General features: G+C 49.3%; 1 protein-coding gene across 6 annotated transcripts in view; it reads left to right on the plus strand.

Annotated features, from left to right (window-relative positions):
• ITPR1 (inositol 1,4,5-trisphosphate receptor type 1) overlaps nucleotides 1-16,431 on the plus strand; it is a 320,647-nt gene that overhangs the window by 238,522 nt on the left and 65,694 nt on the right. For all 6 annotated transcript variants that reach the window (XM_082412032.1, XM_082412033.1, XM_082412035.1 and 3 more), the window contains 2 exons: nucleotides 9,980-10,160; nucleotides 11,677-11,930. In XM_082412032.1, the coding sequence (XP_082268158.1) occupies nucleotides 9,980-10,160; nucleotides 11,677-11,930 (435 nt within the window). The remainder of the gene's footprint in view (nucleotides 1-9,979; nucleotides 10,161-11,676; nucleotides 11,931-16,431) is intronic.

Below are 16,431 nucleotides of genomic sequence, written 5' to 3' on the forward strand. Positions count from 1 at the left end.
CTGAGAGTGTCACTTGAACCACCAGAAGGCACTTGCGTTAAATCATAGAATCAGTCCTGAAGGGCACCCTTGGAGACTGGTGTGCGTCTCCAGCAGCCCCAGACGTGCACTGATACTGATTTTCTTCTTCTCTAGTTGAGTAGATGTCTGTAGACCGAGATTCCAAAAACCTCCCTGAGTACTTTAACAGAAGTCGTCCCTGAGGTCTAACCAAAGTCTCGTCTGCTTCACAGTGCCTTTCTTTTTTATGAACCTCATGTTGGCTTGTAGAGCAACCAAAGTACCTTCTTGTACTTAAAGAAATTTCCCAAGGAGGTCCCTGCCGCAGTCTCCCGTCACTTCAGGCAAATTTGGGGTTGCTTCTGTTTCCCATCTTACTGGTCATCATTGTTTTTCTCTGGAGGCTCTTTGTTTTCCTGCCTGTGGCTGGAAGGGACAGACGGCTGTGCCAGTGCACCCCACAAAATGTGCTGGCCTTTGGCTTCTGTAAGGAGGTTTGAGAATTGAACCCAGAGAAAATTTGGAGTCCCCTTACCTTCTTGTCCCTGGGTCTTCTAGAATGAAGGCTGACCTGCCTCCCTGAAATCTGTGTGATTTTACTCTTAAATATTGCTAGAGATGTTATTGCTGACAGTTTACCTACATATCCAGGGGCTTTGTAAGATAACACCTTCAAAAATTTTTTTTTAGGAAGTACAGTTTGTTGGTTGAGGTGTCATGGATGCGTATGTGGGAAGCTGTCATGATCCACACGGGGGAGGGGGGACCAGACTGCTTACCAGATCGGGCAGACTTTCCTGGCCAGTGCTGTTTCCTGTGGGCCCCGGGGGACAGGTAAGGAGAGGTGTTAAGCTCTCAGGTCTCAGAAGAAAAGTGGTTCTTAGGGAACAGGTGGGACTTTGCTGCTTGCTAAAACCAGAATTAACTCACCTTGAAAAGCATCATGAAGATCCAGGGCTTTGGTATTGACCTTGGCGCTCAGGCCCTTCCCTGGAGCCCAGTGCCCAGATTAATTTGGTCTTCCTTGTCCTCCAGCCCCTCTCTCAGGCCTTGGGGATCAGCGATAAGCAGACGGTGGCCTCCGTCCAGCCCTGGCAGGAAACAGGAGTTGAAACACGCTGTTTATGTCTGAGTTATCAAGAGATGGCTCTACAGTTTGGATGAGGGAGGAACTCTTTTCAGAAAAATGAAGTTGAAATGTCAGTGCCTTTACAACCCATACTTCATTCACTTCATCACTTCCTTCTTTTCTGTTTTAAAGTTTATATTATTTCTGAACTCATTAAAGCCGGCAACATCCTCAGAGACATTGGTGAGCTGAGACTTGCAGGTGTTTACTGGTTGAAACCCATCAAACCTTGCTAAAAAAATGTCCTTAGAGTGAGTGATCATTTATACCAGGGGAGTGTTAGATTCTTAATGCCCTCTTCACTAATTATTAGATTCTTTTCAAATATCATACTTTTCCTGAAGTCAAGAATAGTTGAAGATATTGGAAAAACAGTTCATGTTGAAAGGCTTGGGCCTGTCCAGGGGGAGGGTCTGACACCATTCTGCCTCGGGTGTATTACACTTTGAGAAGTGGAAGCAAAAACATTTGTCTCTGTGTCTAACGGAATCTGAATGGCGTCTGTAACTAGTGGAATTCCAGCTGGATTTTTTTTGTAACTTCCTTCATTGTGACAGTTACTGGGAAAGGCTCTTCAGTGTGTTTTTGCTGTCAATTTACAGGCCATCGTGACCTACCAGTACGAGCTGGGCTTGTTTATCTTTGGATGTTTGGGGGACACTAGACTTTGGTCATCACATAACACCCAGCACATTAGTCGATCCACCTATCTTACCTGCTAACTGATTTCCTTTGAAAGTGGTACTGATAGATTATACACCCTGCATTTGAGTAGCTTCCCGTAGTAATCAAAGTGCGTTTCACATAGCGTTTCATAACTGCAACCTTGATGGACCCCCTCCATGTGATGCACACGAGGCAGGTGGTAAGAGTCATGTTTTTCAGATAAGGAACCTAGGGCACAAATCCAGTTAAGCAAATTGCCCAAGTTCACGTAGCTGGTTATCAAGGAGCAATGGCTAAGATTCAGGTTTCCAGACTTGCAGTTCTCCAGGCTCCTGTGCCTGAAGCGTGTGTGTTTTATCACCTGGTTCCTGATACATCATCTTTGGGTTTTGATTGTTGTCATGGGTTTCTAAGAAAGGGACTCAAGACCTACGGGGATCATTGAGTGACAGTGGTTCGGTGAAAAACCTGTAACCCCCAGCCCCGGCAAAACTTCAACTAGCAAAAGAGGCTTGTTTGGGAGCCGAGATTAACAAGAGCATCAGGCCTTGCAGGAAAGTTGGGGCATTCACATGTGTTCCTACCATGGCTATTCTTTCCTGTGAGAAGAGTCTGTGAGACTCTTTGCTGTGCAGCTGAGAGACCTGGGCTGGTGGGTAGGGAGTGCATTATAAAAAACCAAAAGGTGTTTGGAGTTTGACACACTCTTGCTCAGGTGAGAGGTGTTGAACAAAGCAGGGGCGTTGAGAGCATGGGCTGAGGTGTCAGACCAGTGGGGCTTGAGTCCTGGGGCACCACCACCACTTCCTAGCTGTATGACTTGGCAAGTTATTTAACCTCTTTGAGCCTCAGTTTCCTCATCTGTAAAGTGGGGATAGTGGTAGCCCCTACCTCATGGGATAGTTAGAAGGGTTAATGAGATACTGTATACAAAGCACTTAAGTAGGTGCCAAGCAAATCAGAAGGCTTCAATTATTGTTCACTGTAATTTACAGATCAGGGGTCCCCAGGAAGTGATGAAGTCTCAGTTAATCACAGGTATAGGAAGAGAACCCCACAAGGTAAACCCCACACTTGGGTAGCCATTGCTGTCACTCTGTCACCCGCAGAGCCTCTGAACAAGCTGGACAGGAACGGGTTGGTCTGTTTGGGGACATCCCTTCAAGTCCTGGAGACTCCAGGGCCGAGGCCGAGGTCCCCGTGTGCCAGAGGCAGAGTAAAAAGAGAAAAAGACTCCAGGGCGGAATTTCCATCTGCTCCTGGAAGCACAAGGATTCAGCACTGTTCAGCAGTCACATTTTTCAAATTCTTGCATTTAGCCTGAGAACTTAATTCATTCTGCCGCAGATAAGTGAGCACGCAGAGTGAATGTCATGGGCTGTGTACCGGGCGGTCAGATAGAAAAGCTCATTCTCTGGAGTCTCTGAAGGCTCAGTGTGAGGGTTTCTAGAAGGTGGACTGCTGCCGGGTGAAATGCTCTCCTTTGGGGAAGGATCAAAGTCTCGAAGCTGTCCCAGGCGCGCCGGGGACTGCTCCCCCCATACCATCCCCCCTCCCGCCAGACCTGTCCTGGATCACCTCCACCTCTGCTTCCTGCTGCTGCCACTTCCTTTATCTGAGATGCTCGGAAAGGGCTCCTCCCGTGTCCCTGCAGGTGCAGGCTGGCTCTGGGTTCCAAGGTTCCAAGACTGTCTTTGCCCTCCTTCCCCCAAGTCTCTGAATTCTGGGGAAGATGGCTTTTCAATAAGGTGCTGATTCGCTCACCTTCCCTGTTGTATGTCCAGCACATAGCGAAGGCCCGTGGCTCCCATTCTTCTCCCCCCCACCCCGTCCTGCACGCTTCCGGCCTATTGTTCAGAGGAGCTGCCCGTTGTCTGCCGGCCCCTAACTTCGGGCCGCCTCTGGTTTCAGGAGCTGGGTGGACCTGTCATAAATCACGCTCTGTTCCTTTGCAAGGACTTGGCTGGGCATAGAGGGTGGCTGCCAGGTTAATCAAGGGATCTCTTATTATTTCCAAGAGTGATCTGAAAGGGTGGTTTCCTTATTATTTTAAACTAAGACCTCAGTTCTTAAGTCGCCATACAGCTCAAGCAGCCCGAGGAGGGCAAACTGTGTCCGCTCGACAGTTATCTGAGAGCAGGAATGAAATTCAAGCTGCTTGCTGTGTCACCCAGCCACCACCGAGCCCGGGCAAAGGGACTGGCTCGAGCAGGCAGAAGACGTGGGCTCTGTGTGGCCTTGAGATGTCTGTTTCCCCCCTGGGCCTCAGTTTCCCCCTCTGTAAAATGTGAAGGGCTGGACTAAATGGGTAGTTCCCAAACAGCGTTCTGTGGAGCCCTGGCGTTGCAAGGAGGAGTTGCGGTGGTGTGAGGGCCATCCTCCCTGCTGTGTTTCAGGCTGAGCAGTTCTGCCTGTATCTCTCTTATACCCGGGTCCTTATGGAAGATGGTGTTAGGCGACGGAGGAGGAGCAGGGTTTCCCTGCTGGGAAAAACATCTAGAATTGTCTGGAATAGAGTGCTTCCAGCTTTAACCTTCTGTGATCCGTATTTTCTGTTTTGTGGGGATTGTTTTTAAGCCTGGCTTACAGTGACCATACCTGGGCCCCCTCCCACCTCTGTCCCCCAGAGCTTCCATGGAGGTGGCCGCTGCAGGTGGTCACTTTCTCACCTGGCCCAACCCCGGCTTCCTTCCCTAAGGCCACTCCAAACGTGGACCTGTTGTCCGTGATGTTGGCATTGACGCTGTGTCTGCCCCCAAACCCACCCTCGTTTTTTTGGAGTTGCCTGCCGATCACTGGGGCTGGTGTTCCGTGTGATCACTAAGAAGGCAGGCGGTGCACAGGGCCTTGAGTGCAGAGGCAGGGAGCGGGCGTGGCTCTGCCACACGTCAGCTGACCTCTCCTGACCCCAGCTCTCCTGTCTATAACGTGATGGATTTATGAATGGTGATATCTATCTTGGCAATCTCCTAAAACGCTGATGAGACAGCTTACGTGAAGAGGGCTTTGGAATCACATGCGATTTGGAGATAAACAGAGGGTGAAGAAAGATGGGCCATGAGGGCAGCAGACGCAGATCCCTCTGCAGGGGGAGATGGCCTCTGATGGTGGCCTTGTCTGGACAGCCTTGACAAAGTTCTCTAGCCTTCGGGTAACAAAGCAGTTTTTTTTTTTCCTTCTCTTCCTTTTTATTGTGATATGATTTACATACAATAATATGTAGAGATTTTAAGTGTACAATTTGATCAGATTTGACAAATGTTTATACCTGTCCTATTTGTTTTCAATGGCTGCTGTAACGAATTACTAAAGTCTTAGTGGCTTAAGACAGCCAGATTTTTTTATCTTACAAGTTCGACATGAGTCTTGACTAGACTAAAAATCAAGGTGTCAGCGGGGCTGCATTCCTTTCTGGAGGCTCCGGGGGAGAATCCGTTTCCCCGTCTTTCCCAGTTTCTAGAGGCCCCTTGGCTGTGGCCCCTTCCTCATCTTCAAAGCCAGCGATGCTGAATGGCGTCCTTCTCACACCCTATCACTCTACCCTCCTCTTCTACTTTTAGGAACCCTTGTGATGACACTAGCCCCTCTGAATAATCCAGCATAATCTCCCCATTTTAAGGTTAGCAACCTTAATTCCATCTGCAGCCTTATTCCCCTTTGCCACGTGAGGTGACATATTCACAAGTCCCAGGGATTAGGGTCCGGACATCTTTTCAGGGATGGGGCGACATTATTCTCTCTACCACACCTGTGTGACCTCCACCCCAATCAAGACATTTTCTTCACTCCAGAAAGTTCTCTTGTTTCCCTTTTAGTCGCTTCCCATTCACCCGCCCCCCGTTTTGCTTTCTCTTACCTGGGACTAATGTTGCCTCCTCTAGGCCAGGTTTATTTGGAAGTGGGTGCTCAAACCTGCTGGGTGGGGTGGAGTGCAAAGTTTGGAGAAGTGAAACAGTCTCTCCATGGCTCTTGGCTCCAGGTTTTGGGGGTGGAGGTTGGGGTGTGATTCACTGAAATACGCCCATGGAGGGAGGTAGACCAGTGCCCACGAAGAACCTGAGGCGGGTCGGGGCCGAGTCCCCGCCTGCTCTGGTCTGAAGTCCCACCCTCTTCTGGGGAAACAGTCCTGAGGAGGGCGACCCCTTCCCGCCCGCAGGTCCTCCGAGCACACTGTGACGGAAGCAGGTGGAATGAACAGGTCTGTGAGCCGTGTGCGGGGCCTGGTCTCACCGAGTCCAGATGACACCAGGCACCAGGGAGGGGCAGCGAGGGTCTCCAGGAGCCCCTGGCTCGGGCCTGCTCCACGGCCCCCACACCTTCCCCTGGCACAGCCCCTGACTGGGGACTGGGGGTCCTTAGTTCCTCCACATGCCTCCGTTTTCACTTCTCCTCCCGTACGAGGTACCAGCACTTCCCCTCTGGAGCCCAGATGTCTTCCTTCCAGGGCGTCTGCTGAGCTTCTCCGTTGGGGCCCCTGCAGCCCCGCTGTCACCCCTCCTCGCTGCTCTGCCACTTCCCAGGCCTGTGCCTCTCACGGCGTCCTGGGAAGGCGACGTTTGTCACAGTGTGGGCTTCTCAGGCGTGCTCCACACCTGATGCACATTATCTTAAAGACCCAAAAGGGTCTCCTGATCTCAAAAAGGAGTAATAGTAACAACTGCTTCATCAGGGGCTGTGTGTGAGGTGACACGCACGAAGGTGCACCCCAAGTTCCCAGCACCTCGTCGGGTCAGCCGTTGGGAGTGTTGCTATGATTATCTCAGGTCTTCATAACCACCCGTGAAGGGCACACCCTGTTATGGTGCCCATTTTGCAGATGAGAAGATTTGGGTTTCGGAGACGTTGTCACTTTCTGAGGTGACACTGGCTCGTGAGCGGTGGAGCCGAAGGCGGGTCTCTCTGGCAGTTCTCACCACTTAGCTGCTTGGGTGATGCCTTTGCTGGGCGGTTTTCACATGATAGTAATGTCATGGTAGTACGAAACCAACACACTCAGCGGGCACTGGGCTAAGCACATTGTGTGCACCTTGGCAGCCCTTCCACGTGGGTTCAGAGAGGTTGAGTAATTTGCCCAGGGTCACAGAGCCAGTGGATGAGGGGGACCCCAGCCTTGAACCCAGGAGGTCCAACTGGAAAGCCTGCCCTACTAACCCCTCCGTTAAGAGACGTTTCCTCCCTTCGAAGCACTGGTGGTATCTCTCCTCTTGATTCTTACGAAGAGGTGTGATGGAGTTGGCCTCTCATTTCAGCTTGACGGCCGGGTGCCTCAGAGCCGAGCCCAAGACTCCCGGAATCACCTCTCCCCTCCTCCAGCCCCCATCCTTGCTTGATGTCGGTTTTCTGTGCTTACTCATGTCACCGTACCCCGCTGTCCACTCTACCGTTTTCTTGACCACGTTCTGTTTATAAAGCAGCTTCAAATCCTTGAGGGACGGAGACTGTTATAAACAGTGCAAAATAAATATACTGGCCGTTGTGGAAACATATGTAGAAGCCTGTAATCCTCAGTGCCTTGCCCTTCTCTCGTTTTATAAGAGGTGTCCTTGCCCTGACCCTGTCAGGTGACAGGGGCTGGGTTAACCAGCTAGACGTGAAGCAGTGCCTTTGTAGCAGGTGATGCGTGGGTGTGTACTCTTGCACTCTTACCGATGACAGATGGCAGGCTTTGGCTCTTTATTTATTTACTTATTTACTTAAAGTGCACTTGTTTTCTTGAATGACCAGAGTGTCCAAGGATGCTTTTTAAGTTGCCTCCATGCCATGAGAAGACCTAAGGGGCAGCAACTGAAGTTCATTGCCCCGAGCAGCCGCCTCCTCATGCGGTCCCCTCCTGACCCCGTGTGCGTGAGATGCTGTGTGACGCCCCTTGGTGGAAAATGTAATCACTGTATTTAGGTGGCTATGGGTTGAGGTCTTAGTCCCCCGCACATCTCCTCTTGTTTGTTTGCGGAAGCGCTGGCTCTCAAAGAAGTGAACAATTGGAACTTGGTTTCTCGCGTCAGAGGATATGAGAAATAAGAATCTACAGTATGGCGGGAATTTATTTCTGCCGCGGCCACTGAATATAAGTAGGGTCTGATGGGGGGGGTAGCGAGTCAAGTGGAGCCATAAAGTGTTGGGTTGTATTCATTCTTTCATCAAATCGTTATAGAGCGCCTTCTGTGTGCTGGGCCTCTTCTGGGCGCTCTGACGACAGCTGTGAACCATATAGGTGAGGCTCCTGCCCTCTTGGAGCTTACACTCTGCCCAAGACAGACAGTAAGTGGGTGAACAGTAAATACAAGTGTCGTTTCAGGGGCCAATTGCTATGAAGAATAAAATAGAACATGTGAGAATAAACAGCTGGCATGGCTGCTGCGTTAGTAGGATGGTCAGGGGTGGTTTTCTTGAGTCGGTGATGTTAATGCTGTGACTGAAAGATGAGGGCCCTCCAGCCATAGGAAGAGCCAGGAAGAACAGGGCAGTGGCGCTGAGTGTCTGCTACTGTTTGCCAGCACTCTGTTGAGTCAGTGGTTAAAAGACTATTTTAGTGAAAGTCACTAGGGTGACTGTTGAATGACTGTGTCTTTTTCCTACCAAGCCGCCGGTTTCATGGGGCGCAGGCCTCTTTTTGCTCAGCATTGTTTCTCCTGTAATGGGCGTAATCCCTGACTCATGACAGGTGCACGGTAAACAGTGGATGGACGGATGGACAAATGGAAGCCTAAAAGAAAACAGAGGGAAGTCAAGGGCAGTGGAGCACACTAGAGACGCGAGCTTGGTTCGCAGAGTGGGAGGGTTGGAGGACTCAGTGGCACACGGAATGATGAGGCCGAGCAGGAGGCAGGCAGTGACTTGTAAACTGGCATTTGGGAGTGGCTGGAGGAGAAAAGACAGAACCAGCGAGCACAAGTAGGAAGGCTGGATCCTGTGTTGTATGTAAGAAACAACCAGAGAGAAAGAAGAACAGGGAGAGGGAAAAGAAAGGGCACAATCAAGAAGAGCTTGGTGGGCCAATGAGGCAGATATTTGTCAGGGTAGCATATGGGCTAGTGGCTAGAAGAAGGGTCACAGTGACTGAAGTTGCATGTTGGCAGATGGAAACATGGTGGCCCTCAGGGCGGGGGCAGGTGCTGAATCAAGCACTGGGTGTGGCGGGGTGAGAGATGGAGCAGTTAAGGGGCTTCACGAGGCTGGTGAGATGTTTTTTTTCTGTAATTGCAAGCCTAGGGTTACCTTCTGTAGGGAAGTGCCATCTTTCCAAATGGGGGAGGATATGAAATTGGCAGAAAGCTCCAACTGGGAGAAGCAAATATATTGTTTGGAGCCTTGTTTTATTCCTCTGGAAATTGACCGTATTGTATTTTTATGTAAATAATTCACAACAGCGTGGTATTTGTAAAGGGGTGAAAAGAGAATGCTCACAAATGAAGTTGAGATACCATATTGTGTTTTTATACCAACAATGTATACTATTGCTTGCAGTGGGTCCAAAAACAAATGTGTATTCAAGACGCGAGCTACCTGTTGTTAATTGTTAGCTTTTTCATCTAACCACCTTTTACCTGCCCTTTAAAACCTGATTCGAAAATCACCTTTTTCACGACAATTTTGGGATCACTCCAGCCCAATGTCATCCTTGCCAGCTCTGAGCTTCTATAATATAATTGTCTGTGTAGCTTCTGGAGCACGTTTTACGCGTTTAAGCCCTCTTTATGGGCGTGTCATGCTAACCTGGTATGGAGCCCTATGGGGGCAGGTAGCACGTCTTACTCATCTGTATATATTCACAAGGCTTTGCAAAGAGGAGGGCTCATAGAAGTCCTTAAACACATGACTGGCCCTGCAACAATCACCAAAAATGCATCCTGTTTCCATTGTTAGTGGAGTTGATTTATATGTGTGTAGGGGGTTGTGCTTCGTTGGCTGAAATCTGCCCAGCACCCTTTAGCATGCTTCCCAAGCCTATATGACTGATTCAGCCGAGGAATGGCAGTTTGCTTTTAAAGGCTCTGTGTAGAAAACCTCAGGCTGTAGAAGCCAGAGAATGACAGTGCATGGAACAGTGTTTAACCCTGGTCCAAAGTTAGACCGTTTTTGAGGTTTTGTGTCTGGCTCTGATCTCCACGAGGTTTTGGTGTCCTGAGTGGGATTCAGTAACTGGTGTGTCACAGTGTTGAAAAAGCTGTGGGTTTTCCTTGGCAGCACTCCTTTTTCTGCCGGTTGACAGAAGATAAGAAGTCGGAGAAATTCTTCAAGGTCTTCTATGACCGAATGAAGGTGGCCCAGCAAGAAATCAAGGCAACGGTGACAGTGAACACCAGTGACTTGGGAAATAAAAAGAAAGATGACGAGGTAGACAGGGACGCCCCATCACGGAAAAAAGGTAAATGCGCCCCTGCATGCAGCTCTTCAGTCAGCTGGATTGTGAACATGGGAGGAATGCCTGGTATTCCTTTAGTTTTTACACGACTTCTAGACTCCAGACTGTTTTCTGACTGGGGCTTTCAGAAGAAGAAAACCAATCCGGTTGTGATATAATTCTTCCTGTGTAACCTGAACTGAATTCCTGCTGCTTTGGAAGCTCCTCCCACTGTTTAATAAACTAACATACATTCTTCTTTGTCAAACTCAAGGTTCTATTGGCAGGAAATCCATTAATAATCTTTTCCTGTAATTTCCATTTAATGTTAGAGAAAGTTGTGGAATACGCACTTTAAAACTGGCTGTCGTCCTTTGTCAGCTAATCCTCCCTTATTTTCTGAAATATTTGAAAGTTCATAAAGCTTTTTATCCATTATCCCCCTTGAAGAGAAGTTATACTGGGGAGTGGGTAGACCCAAAAGTGTTGGAGTCAAATGGCCTTGAATAGGTCTGAGTCTCGTTTTTTTAAGTTTAGAGCTGAGTTTCTCAGCCACAGCACATGGGACATCTGGAGAATTCGTTGCTATCAGGGATGCCCTGTGCATTGCAGGCTGTTTAGCAGCATATGTGGCCTTGACCCCGTAGATACCAGTAGCCCACCCCCACCTTAAAATCTCTCCAGATATTGCCTGTCGTCCCCTGGGTGGAGATGGGGTCAAAATCATCCCTAGTTGATCACCACTGGTCTAGAATGGGGATAAAGAGAAGAAAAAGAAGAAAGGCTAACATTTACTGAGTGCTTTCTATGAACCAGGCACTGTCCAAAGTCCTTTACATGTGTTACTTCATTTAGAACTCAAATCGACATTGTAAAATTGATAAAATCGTTATCCCCATTTTACAGATGAGGAAGCTGAGGCATAGGGATGGTAATTCACTTGTAGGATATGGAGCTAGTAAGGATATGGAGCTAGTAAGTTCTAGAGCCAGGATTTGAATCCAGGCAGTCTGGCTACAGAGTCTAATGCTCCTAACTCTAGTGCCTAGTTACCTTACAGGGTTACTCTGAAGATTCGATGAGATAATAAACATCAAGTGCTTAATCACGGTGCCTTGGGGCTTAGTAAAGGGCTCCATCAATTGTTGTATAAGAACAGTAATTACAGTTTGCTTAGCTTATGTTGACTGTCTCAGGAACATTCTAGAGGAAGACTTCACTGATGTTCTTCCCATTTTACAGATGAGGAAGCTGAGGCCCAGAGTCATAGATGTATGAGGTTGACAGAACCTCTACTGCTTTTCCTCTGAACCACAGAGCAAGTGTAGGTGACATGTTAGAGCCACCAGCAACCTGGAAGGGCTCCACTTACTTTTAATCCTAAGAGGTGAGAGAAGATGGTGCCTTCTTGGAGCGTTTTGCCAACCTTGAGAGACTCTCGGGTGAATTCCAGAACTTAGGTCTCTGAGCGTCATCTTTGGCGTGGTGAATGGTGTTCCTGGGATTCGGCAGCATTGACCGTCTTACATTTGCGTTCTAGCCAAAGAGCCCACGACACAGATAACGGAAGAGGTCCGGGATCAGCTCCTGGAGGCCTCTGCCGCCACCAGGAAAGCCTTCACCACCTTCAGAAGGGAGGCTGACCCCGACGATCACTACCAGCCAGGGGAGGGCGCCCAGGCCACAGCAGACAAGACCAAGGACGACCTGGAGATGAGCGCGGTCATCACCATCATGCAGCCCATCCTCCGCTTCCTGCAGCTCCTGTGCGAAAACCACAACCGGGACCTCCAGGTGAGGGCCGGGGGGCAGCGGGGGTCCCAGCTCCTCACAGCTGCCGCCGCTTACTGTGACATCTCAGCTCCTCTCCTTTCAGCCCGTCTCTTCGAGCTGAGGACCCAGCATGGTTCTCGACGTCTGGGCACTAGAAGTGTTTCTCTGTCTTGTCGTCCCCACTGTCTCCACGGGGACGGGGACCAGATCTCACGCTCAGCAGTGTAGTTGCCACCCGCTTCACACGTGTTTGTTATATGTGTGTATGTGCCTCTCTGTGTGTGTGTATCTGGTAGCCTGCCACCGTTTGATACATAGGTGCACAGGTAAAACTTGACTGGATAGAGGGGTGGATGATTAAATATACTAGACTTAACAGAATCTGGTACATAGAATGTTCTAATCAAATATTTCTTGGCTGAATGAATGAAGTGGCTTTCTGGCGTTTTACACAAATGTTCAAATATATTTGTTGAACTGATTGATTATTCCAGAAATCCTTTGTTCACTTTTTTTTTTTGTCGTGGGATGATAACAATGGCCAGGTTTATTGGGCACTTAGATGATCCTGGATGCTAAGTGTTGCCTGTATTATAACACTTGTTTTATAGATGAGGAAACCAAGATGCACAAGACCCAGTTAGGGAGTACAGAGCTTGGAACTGAACCCAGGCAGTCTGGTGGGTAGAGGTTGTGCTGTCAACCACCGCATTAAGACGGAGGGCGTTTTCTTCCTTGCAGAGTTTCCCCAACAGCAAAGGCTTTTCAGGAAGGGCCAAGGGTGGGTTCCAGAGATACCCTCTTTGTTCCGAGTGGACACAGATCTGTGGAAGCTGTCTCTGCCCAGGAGAAGCATGCTAGAGCACCGGGTCCTTGGCCTTCTCCTGGTTTTGCTGCTGACTCTTGGGGAAAACACCCCTCTCTGCCTAAAACGGATGAGGATGAACAGGAAAAGTGTGTCTGAACTCCTCTAAGATAGAATGTTTTCTCCTAAAATAAATAAATTGGTGGGGGTAGTTTTATTTGAATCGTGATGGTTTGAAAAGAAAATAATTCTAGTCCAAACATAGCAAGGGGAAGGTGCAGCCTTGAAATATTTGCACTGCTCACTTTACCCACCAGGTGATTTGATGGCCTTTCACATGTTAGCTGTGGCCAGACCATTTGGTGCCACCACCGGAAATCGCTAACACTTAAAATCTGCTGCAGATTCTCTCCCTGGCTAAGTTGAGTAAGAAATTATATTGTTAAGCAGTAAGACAGAACAATTTAATGGAAGTGGGTGAAGTCTGCAGTATTAATACTTACTGTGCTGATTTTTGTTTTCCATCAAATGGGTCCGAAGAGCCTGGGCTTTGAAAAAGCATCTAGGGACTTCCCTGGCAGTCCAGTGGTTAAGACTCCATGCTTCCACTGCAGGGGGCACGGGTTCCATCCCTGGTCAGGGAACTAAGATCCCACATGCCTCGTGGCAATGGCCAAAAAAAATAAAAAATTAAATAAAATTTTTAAAAAAAGCATTTAGATCCAAGGTCATCAACCAGCCAAATCTGGGCCGTATTTCAAAATGAAGGCATTTCCATCAGCTCCACTGTCCGCCACGCAGGGACTTCAGGCTCTTTCTCTGCCTTGCTGCCCACTCCTTTCCTCCCCTGACGTTCCCAGCTTCATCCCTGACCACGTCTGAGTGTGGGATCTTGGCTGTGAGTCTGTTTTTCTTGCCTGTTGCTCAAACATTCCTACTTTGGACATAGAACACGTCGGCCCCTGATGCACTGGCCTGACTTTCCTGGATGCCAAGATCAGTGGGTGGACAAAGCCCTCGTGACCCAAAGGTCCAGGGTCTGCTTACTGGCTCATTGGCTGGTGTTCCTCTGTCTGAAGGCGGACTGTGTCTGCTCCACCTACCGTGTCTACACCGTTCATCACCGGGGAGACAGGCCAAGGGAGTGTGAGCGACGCCACGGGAAACCAGTCTGTCCCGCCAGTAAGAAAACAAAGCCTACAGCTCGACTGTGGTGTCTTTGTGGATGGGGGCCCTACCCTGCTGCTGGGGCGATTTCTAGGCTGAACTTGGTGGCCAGTGCCCTACATTGTTCCCCTATACCAGTGTTACTGGTTTCCACCAACCTCGGGCTCCAAAGGAAAAGTCGGTTGAGACTATGCATATGTGTGTTGATCTCCTCATCTCGGCGAGTACCCGGCTCTGCGCCCTGCCCTGGGGGTGATGGAGACCTCCCCCCCTTCTCCTCACAGAGCTGCGCATCTAGGACAGGAGCCACTCGGCAAGCGGGAAACTGCCGTGCAGTGTGATAAGTGCTACAGTCGTGTCATCTTAGGGGTTTTGTGGGTTCAGAGCAGGAGAACCAGCACAGTAAACTGGGTCCAGGAAGGCTTCCCAGAGGAGCTGATGTCTGCTGAGTTCTGAGCCAACAGAACACAAGGCTACCTTGAGTAGAGTCCATCCATGAACGTCAGAGGGCCGGTCCTGATGTGCTTGGTTCCTGGACATGGCTCTGGTTTCATGGACCTGTTCTACCTCCCGCCCGCCCCCTTGACCTGCCATCTTCACAGCACACCCAGCCTCCACTGGGAAAGCAGAGGGAGCCTCCCATTGTACGAATTCACCCCTTCTTATGGGGAAGTCTTCACAGTTTTTGTTTTGTGCCTTAGCTCTTTGCAAAACTCTGCTTTGAACTAATTCCCTAAGAACCCCATGGGCAGAAGCCCCGTTTAATGAGTCCTTCCAAAACAACATTCTCTAATACGCCACTCTGCCAGAAACAGTGGTATCAGAGGGAGAGGGAGTGTACAGTATATTTCAATATACATATTTTTAAAACTTAGCAACTTAACCTTTGAAGGTTCTATAACGCCAACGGTTTTAACTGTTTGGGGCTGCAGAATCCTCCGTTCGAACATCTTAGGCAGAAATGTACATGGTAAGGGAGATGAGAACAAAGCTGCTTTGTTCAGAGTAGAAACGACAGAGTGCTAGAACTTTCCTTTCCTCCCTCACCTGCAGGAGCCCTGAGAGCTGGGGCATTCCTGGGGTCCTCCAGGGTTTTGCAGGGAGTGGCTGGAAAGCCCGTGATCTGGACCAGGGGTTCACAAGGAGGAAGGCTGCACTCACCTTTACAGACTCGCACTAAGCCAGGCACACTGAGGTAGTAATAAAATTGCTCTGATACGATCATATTTGTAGGAATCCAGTTCTCAAAATGATGGCTTTAAGTGGGATTCAACTACTCTGTATGCCACCCTCTTGGCAGTTTTCTGGAACCGATGGTGGATCTCTGGGTCAGGGTTTCTTCGTGGATCCGAGGGAGAAGACATTCTCACGAGGAGAGAATTATCAGCTCCCTGGTATAAGGAAGTGCAGATAAGCCCAGAGAGAGAAGGAATCTGGCCCTTTGAAATTGCCCAGAGTTTCTTGTCATATTTAGAACCTTAACTTTCCTGTTGGTAAATGTTCAGTAGCGATAAAGCCACTGAGTTTGACTTTGCTGAATGGGCAGTTGCTGCCTTAAGCAAGCTTTGTTCACAGTAGCGAGAAATTTGATGGGAAGGACTGTTTTTGAACCATTTTCCGTGTGCTTTTGAACCTTCCCCTGAGAGGTTGGCTTTGCCTTTCACCTGGGTTAAGGAATACAGGTCCTACTCTCTCTCCACTGAAGTCTGTTTAAGCACAGACTTGAAGTCTTTGATTTCCTTCAACTACCCATCTTGACTTGGTCCCTGATCCTCCAAGGAAGACCACAAAAAGAACAGGACTTTTCTAGTCTGGACCAGGTTGGCTGGGTGGTATGTGCTATGGGTGAATTCTATTCCTTGAGCATAGAAAGAGTTCCCATGGGCCTTTAGCGAGTGGCATGCCTCTGTTTTTGTAGAGAACAAGAGAAAATGGAACTGAGTTAGGAAGGAGAGCTTCTGGCTAGACACTCTGCAAAGACCATGAGAAATGGGAGAGGCTTTCAAGAAAGGGCAGCCCACCATCCTTCCTGGGGAGTCTGAAACATGTCACAGGTCGGCCTTGATGACTTCCCAAGTCCCCTTTCCTTCATCCAACTTAATTCAGCTACTTCAGCCAGTGTTTATGAAGCCCATGGCACGAGCCAGTCCCTGTGCTGGTTGTCGGTCACCAGTGCTGGTGCTTCAGTCTCACTGGAGTCAGGATGGAGGGCTTCCTGAAAGAAGTGACTTGAGACGCCATCCTGAAGGAAGAGGAGTTAATCAGGGTGGAGACAGGGAGGCGGGGAGTGACAGGCAGAGGGAGTAGTGGGGCTGAAGCCCCGGAGATGAGAGAATGAAGGGTGCTTAAAGAGAAGGAAGAAGGCCATTGCTGCCAGACAGAGGAGCACGGCGGGACAGATGATGTCCGTGAACAGGGAGGGGCATGGTGGGAGTGGCCACATCACTGAGCAGAGGTGGGGAGGGGCAGGACATGGCAGGAATGATGGCACAGGAGTTGGAGAGGCAAAGGGGCCTCGAGAGCCATGCTGTGAATTTGAGCCTAGGTTAG

The sequence above is a fragment of the Balaenoptera physalus genome (assembly GCF_965194825.1).
Source record: "Balaenoptera physalus genome assembly, chromosome: 11".
NCBI lineage: Eukaryota > Metazoa > Chordata > Mammalia > Artiodactyla > Balaenopteridae > Balaenoptera > Balaenoptera physalus.